This window comes from Podarcis liolepis, assembly GCF_965112155.1.
Source record: "Podarcis liolepis genome assembly, chromosome: 8".
In the NCBI taxonomy this organism is placed as follows: domain Eukaryota; kingdom Metazoa; phylum Chordata; class Lepidosauria; order Squamata; family Lacertidae; genus Podarcis; species Podarcis liolepis.
Genome location: NC_139560.1, coordinates 76,173,926 through 76,181,335, shown reverse-complemented (window position 1 = coordinate 76,181,335; position 7,410 = coordinate 76,173,926). Strand labels below are relative to the sequence as shown.

The window sequence follows — 7,410 nt, the reverse complement described above, 5'->3', positions numbered from 1 at the left end:
TTCCATATACAGTACTGTATTGCAAAGTTAAACCCTGGCAGCGAAGCTGATCTCTCCAGGAGAAATGGGCATGGAATAATCCCTATGCGCTCGCTCTCTCTCTCTCTCTCTCTCTCTCTCTCTCTCTCTCTCTCTCTCTCTCTCTCTCACACACACACACACACACACACACACTTGTCTGCATAATTTGGCCGGCCCCCGCCCCTCTTGCTCCGCGAGGACAAAGGCAGAGTCGGCGAGCTTGCGCGCAAAGTCCCACGCCCCTCCCCTCTCTCCTTCGCCTCTACGTGGGAGGAGTAGGGGGGCGGCAGCAGCAGCAGGTGCTGGGCGGGACAGGGAGAGCTGCCCCCTCGGCAGAAGCCGGCCGGCTGCCCCCTCCGCCGCCGCCGCCGGAGCGCAGCTGAGGCGCCTGGCCATGGAGAGCCGCACCTGGCGCGCCGCGCAGCCCCGACCTGCCGCCTCCTGCCTCGCCAGCGCAGCCCGCCGCCCCTCTCGACGAGGCACCTTTTAGCCGCTGGGCGTCCCTCTCCCGCAGCAGCCAAGTGAAGGAGGGCTCCGCTCATTCCTGCCATGCCTGCGCTTTAGGCTGCCGCTCCGGGGCATGCGGCTCTCTGCCACCCTGGCAGCGCGCTCCGCTTCCCTCTCCAAAACAGGAGCCAAGCGCCCGGCGTCCGGGCTGCTCCGTCGCTAGGGGTGGTTTGCGGAGCTCCGCTTGGCGGGAGAGGAGGATGCCGTCCGGCAGCCTGGCGGGGCTGTGGCTTTGGCTGCTCTTCCAAGCGCAGCTCCAGGTAGGTTCTCCCAGAACAGCTGTGCGAAAGCCGCCTCTCTCTTTCTCTCTTGCAAACTGCTGTAAAGCCAGTATTCTGTGATCTCCGCGGCAGGACCATCCCAAATAAAGCTAATTGCATTAAGAAAGACTTTGCAATACAGAGAGAGTCCATAAAGAAACTCTGCTCCTTCTAACCTTTGACTATTTGCTTATATTTCTTAAATCTTTGTATATATCCATCCAGAAGGGCAGAAGGGTGGGGTATAAATAATAGCGTTATTGTTGTTATTGTTAGTGTTATTGTTATTATTGTTATTGCCACCCCCTCCCTTTTCCAGGGTGCACCTGTGACATGTGCAGGTCAAGCAGCCGCTAGGAGCCCAGATCTCCTTTCCTCTTTGCACTCTGAGTTGTTGGAGTTCACAGACAACAGTGGTAAGTGAGCAGAGTAAATCCTATATTGTATTAACCCTTGTGATTGGTTATATTAGCCTGTAAGGGAGTTGGCTGGTGTCCAATGGAAATGATCTCTTTGGCTTCCTTTATAATTCTCTGCATATGCTCAGGAGCTCTTCTAACATGGGGCTTGTAAAGCCCGATGCCTGTTTACTCAGAAGTCAATAAGTTTCCATGTATTCAGGGAGACTTGCTTCCGAATAAGGGTGCATAGAATTGCAGTCACATGGTGAAATCCTGTGCATGCCTCCCGTGAAGTAAGCTCCATTGAGTTCAATGGGACCTTTGTCTAGGTAGGTGTGCATAAGGTTTTACAGTGGTACCTCGCAAGACGAATGCCTCGCAAGACAAAAAACTCGCTAGATGAAAGGGTTTTTTTGTTTTTTGAGCTGCTTCGCACGACGATTTTCCCTATGGGCTTGCTTCGCAAGACGGAAACGTCTTGCAAGTTTGTTTCCTTTTTCTTAACACCGTTAATACAGTTGCGACTTGACTTCGCGGAGCAACTCATAGAACGCAGTGTGGTAGCCTTTTTTGAGGTTTTTAAAGACTTTGGTGATTTTTGAAACTTTTCCAAAACTTTCCCGACACCGTGCTTCGCAAGACGAAAAAAATCGCAAGACGACAAAACTCACGGAACGAATTAATTTCGTCTTCCGAGGCACCACTGTATTTGGAGTGGTTGATTGAGGTTCTGCCCATATTAATAGGATTGATAACTCATGCACCTGGGATCACAAAGCGTTTTGAAATAGGTGTTGCTAATGTTTAGATTCTGTGGCTGTTCTAGGCTACATGTCCAATGCAGGTCTACTGAGAAATAAGCCCCACTGAGCCGAATTGGGCTTTCTCCCAATTACATCTTAATTCCAAAAACATACACTTACGACTGGGCTGTAAACAAAACCTGCTGCTTTCTATAAACGAATAGTAAAAACTCTTTGATTAATATGTTGATATCTGGAATAGCAGAGATTGTGAAATATGGGCTATACTTGATGCATTTTCTTTGATCGGCCTTAACGGATTTCCACAGGCACATAAATGTATATGCTATTTTAGCGTGGCTTTCTTAAATTAAACGGATATATTTGTAACTGGCTTTCTTCCCGTCTGGAGTGGCTGCTGCCCTGCAACATAAGACCTAAGAATAATAACTTAATGGGTGAGGAAATCACATCCACACACATTCAAGCTAATGAGTAACTGTTGCCCTCAGTGAGGTCTTACTACATGGTGAGAGGAGGCCAGAAGGAAAGGTCTGCCGAATTGCTGAGTTGCTCCACTCAGAACTGAGCCTCATTAACAATACAAATATTGTGGGGTGCAGAATCTGCACCCTTTCCTCATGATTGTGACCGGAGGAAGTTCAGCCCTTTTTTTTTTTATTAGGCTTACAAAACTTCCAGATGCAAAATACCCTACTGCAACTACCCTGTTCTGTAATAGTGTCAGAAAGCAACATGATGAATAAAGCATAATTGTTTTTGACTACAGTGGTGCCCCGCAAGACGAATGCCTCGCAAGACGGAAAACTCGCTAGACGAAAGAGTTTTCCGTTTTGGAGGTGCTTCGCAAAACGAATTTCCTATGGGCTTGCTTCGCAAGATGACAATGTCTTGCGAGTTCCTGCTGGGTTTTTTTTCCTTCCCCCCCTTTTTCTAAGCCGCTAAGCCGCTTATCAGCTGATCTGATCAGCAGATAAGCCGCTAAAAGCCGCTAAAAGCAGCTAATAGCGCTAATCCACTAATCCATCAATGGGCTTGCTTCGCAAGATGAAAAAACCGCTAGATGAAGAGAATCACAGAACAGATTCTTTTTGTCTTGCGAGGCACCACTGTACTCACCTGGTTGCCATAGGTGATTAGGAAGGTCACCCAGGTGAGTGAGTGAGCAGGTTGTCTGAAGATGGGTGGAGTGTTTGTCCCTTCCTCTGACAAGTCACCTATGTTTCTGGGCGGGGGGTGGGGGCACTCTTTTCATAGAAACCCAGCAAGGTCACAACAGAGGTGTGCAGTGCTTGACACCCCCCCCCTCCTTCAGTATCTCACTTTGTTAACTATGCTGGGAGGCTCCCGCCCCCATGGAGGAGTCATGCAGACTCCCAGAGAAGGCACAGATTGCCTCTACCATTCTCTGGCAGCCTCGTGGATTTCCATGCTGGATGATGCTCATGAAGCGAAGGTTGTTCTCTCCCATCCCGCAGAGACACCAAAAAGGAGCAGCAGCAGATGGAAAGAACTGCCAGACTGGTGTCTTTCTGTTGCTGGACATGGAGCAAATGGGCCTCATGCCTGCCTAACATGGAATCATAGAATTGGAAGGGACCTTGAGGGTCATCTAGTCCAACCCCCTGCACAGCGGTAGTCTCGTAATCTGGGGAACCGGGTTCGATTCCCTGCTCCTCCACATGCAGCTGCTGGGTGACCTTGGGCCAGTCACACTTCTCTGAAGTCTCTCAGCCCCACTCACCTCACAGAGTGTTTGTTGTGGGGGAGGAAGGGAAAGGAGAATGTTAGCTGCTTTGAGACTACTTAGGGCAGTGATAAAGCGGGATATCAAATCCAAACTCTTCTTCTTCTTCTTCTTCTTCTTCTTCTTCTTCTTCTTCTTCTTCTTCTTCTTTTTGCCCAACGTGGGGCTTGAACCCCTACAGCCCTGAGATTTAGAGTCATGAGCTCTCTGGATTAGGGTGTTAATCAGGTACTTGGGCTTATTCACACGCACCATGCTTCTGTTTATATTCATACAATGACAGCACAGCCCTTTGTCTATGTAAGTCCCACTGAGTTGAATGGGACTTATCCCCAGGTAACCATTCATAAATATACAGTGGACGCTCGGGTTGCGAACATGATCCTTGCGGGATGCACGTTCACAACCCGCAGTGTTTGCAACCCGCAGCGGCACATCTGCACATCTGCGATTTGGTGCTTCTGAACATGCACAAAGCGCGATTTAGCGCTTTTTGCGCATGCGCGGCCGCCGAAACCCGGAAGTAACTTGTTCCAGTACTTCTGGGTTTTGGCGGGTCCATAACCCGAAAAAACGCAACCTGAAGCAGCTGTAACCCGAGGTATGACTGTAGTTGGTTGGCAGCAAAGGGGCTCTATCACCAGCCTACTAAGCTTCTAGGCTGGCTGCATGAGGAGCAAACCCTCTTCTTGCAGTCTCAGCAATCGCCGAGGAGGCAGGGAGCCTGCCATCCAGCCCACTGCCACCACCCAACACTCTGAGCAAGCAAGTCTTTTTTGAAAAATGTTGCAGGGCTGTGACTTTTGAGAGCCAATTTACAAGTCTGTATTAAAAGCAGTTGTGCTCGTGGAGATAAGAAGGAAAACACCAGGGGGTGCTGAATAGTGAACATTAATAACCTGAAACATTCAGTGAAGGTCTCCCTGGAATTCAAGTGGAACTTTCTTGTTAAGTTTATCAGGACTTTTATTTGAGATGCTCTCAAGATAGCATTTAAACAGCTTTGGGGAAACTACTATCCTTTGTAAGTTGGAACTAGATGGATTAAACACATGGCTTCTGGCAAAGATGGAGCCATCGTGTATATAATTCTCCCCTTCCCCTCTGTTGCATCTAGTAAGGATTATCTGGGCCGTAAACACAACAAGATTCCTCACAACCTCACTGCTATTAGAATAAGTTATGTGTTCTCATCATCTACCCTTGAAATGCAGAGTAAATGCTAGGTCTGTAATCGCTAGGAAAATGAATCTGCATTAAAAAAATTGTGATAATGGATTAATGTATTCTTTTATGCAGGAATGCAAAAAGGCTATGTCCACAAAACTCCCATTTACTGCAGGGGTGGGACACTAGATCCAGCCCACAACCCCCTGGGCCAGTTTTGATAGGTCCACCCATCAATCACTTGATGTCACAGTGAAATCAAACCACTGCCGGCAAAAGATGAGCAGCTGATTGTAAAGCACTCTGCATTCCCAATGAGCAGCTCTCTAGTGGAGCCTAACCCAGCAGCACTGTCAGGGCAGTCAGCAAGCCTCCTTGTTAAGAAACTGCTCTCCTATTGTTCCTTTGGAGCGACATCCTTACCTGCCCCTAGCATGTGTCACGTGTGATGTCAGGTGTGGAGGCAGCTGGTCATGGTTTGGGGGGGGTGGTGGCCTTAAGGGCCAAATTTGGACTCATGATGGATATAATGAAACCCATTGATCCCATGATTTGAGGTCTCTCTAGCCCCTTCTGCACTCTACATTTAAATCAGCAACATACCTACAGTCAAGTCTCACCTCAGAGAATCCTAACTGTAGTTTGTGGTGGGTGCTGAGAGTTCGTAAAGGTAAAGAGACCCCTGACCATTAGGTCCAGTCGTGGACGACTCTGGAGTTGCGGCGCTCATCTCGCTTTATTGGCCGAGGGAGCCGGTGTACAGCTTCCGGGTCATGTGGCCAGCATGACTAAGCCGCTTCTGGCGAACCGGAGCAGCGCACGGAAACACCGTTTACCTTCCTGCCAGAGTGGTACCTATTTATCTACTTGACTTCATGCTTTCGAACTGCTAGGTTGGCAGGAGCAGGGACCGAACAACGGGAGCTCACCCCGTCGCAGGTATTCGAACCGCCGACCTTCTGATCGGCAAGCCCTAGGCTCAGTGATTAGGCCACAGCGCCACCCACGTCCCTTCTGAGAGTTCTTAGGAGACCCCTATTTCCTTTCATAGAGCAATTTAACAATCAAGCCCTCCTCCCAGGGGACATTTTCAGTAGCCAGGTTGCAACAGGAAATCTGTGCGTACAAATGCATGCAAACACTTGCATTTGCATCTACCGCCATCCATGCTGCTGAAAGTTCTGACTCTATGCCTTGACTGCTTACAGAATATGTTATTGTGACAGCATATGAAGTAGACCAAAATGGGGCTTATGTAAGTCATGGAGTTGCACACCATGAAAGGAGGAAGAGAGAAGCATCTGAGGGAGAAACTGACTCGCTGCACCTCCATTTCCATGGATTTGGCCACGACTTCCAGCTTGACCTGAAGACTTCAGATTTTCTCGTGGCACCTGGATTTACAATACAGACCCTGGGCAAGGGGAGAACCAAGTCAATACACACATACCCAGCAGAAGACTTTTGCTTTTATCAAGGTGTCTTGCGATTGCACAAAAACTCATCTGTAGCACTTTCAACATGCGGAGGCTTGGTGAGTAAACATGGAACAACAAGTTGAGGGGGGAAATTAAATGCCAAATGTTGTAGCTATTGTTGCAATGAAATTCAGGATGGGTGTGCAGGTAAAACATCTGTGGAAGCTTCAAAAGGGGGAGACTTCGTGTTGTTTTTTAAAATACGTTTTTATGTATGAAACATTTCACAAGAAGACTGTACCGGCAAACATACATTTTACTGCCACATGTACTGCATAGGTATGTGAGAAATATATATACATAAAACAAGCATATCAGTATATATATATATATATATCATTGCCCCCTTCGGGGACAACAAAATTACTTGACTGCTCCATAAAAACACTAATTAAACAATACAGTATAATACAGCAAGGGAGGTTAGATGACTTTCAAAGTCCGGGCTTCCCATTCAGGGCCGAGATCGCTCTGGAGAAGAAGCTGTTCTTAAAATGGCTCGTTCTTGTCTTCATCGTCCTGTATCTCCGTCCCGACGGCAAGAGCTCGAAGAGACAGTGACCAGGATGCGATGGATCTTTTACTATGTCCAGTGCCTTCCTATGGCACCTTGTGGCATAAATCTGCTCTAAGGTGGAGAGTGGGCAGCCAACAATGCTCTCTGCTGCCTTAACAACCCTGCACAACCCCATCCTGTCCTGGGTAGTGCAGCTTCCGTACCACACACATAAGCCATAAGTGAGCACGCTCTCAATGGCACAGTGATAGAAGGCAAACAGCAGTTTCTGCGGAAGATGGTTTTTCCTTAGTATTCTCAAAAAGTACAGTCTCTGCTGCGCCTTCTTCACAAGCCCCCTTGTGTTGACACTCCAGGACAGATCCTCTTGTAATTCAATGCCCAAAAATCTGAACGTTGTTACCCTCTCCACACAGACCCCATCAATCAAAAGTGGCTGGACATTGCTCTCTCTCTCTCTCTCTCTCTCTCTCTCTATATATATATATATTGTGCATAATTTTGTGGAAGCTATAATTCCACCCACCCACCTCCGTTCATGGGGAGCA

General features: G+C 48.1%; 1 protein-coding gene across 1 annotated transcript in view; it reads left to right on the top strand.

Annotated features, from left to right (window-relative positions):
• Positions 1-200: 200 nt before the first annotated feature.
• ADAMTS16 (ADAM metallopeptidase with thrombospondin type 1 motif 16) overlaps positions 201-7,410 on the top strand; it is a 92,097-nt gene continuing 84,887 nt past the window's right edge. Inside the window, exons 1-3 of the mRNA XM_083519054.1 lie at positions 201-788; positions 1,108-1,204; positions 6,076-6,401. Coding sequence (XP_083375180.1) covers positions 729-788; positions 1,108-1,204; positions 6,076-6,401 — 483 coding nt within the window. The 5' untranslated portion in view covers positions 201-728. The remainder of the gene's footprint in view (positions 789-1,107; positions 1,205-6,075; positions 6,402-7,410) is intronic.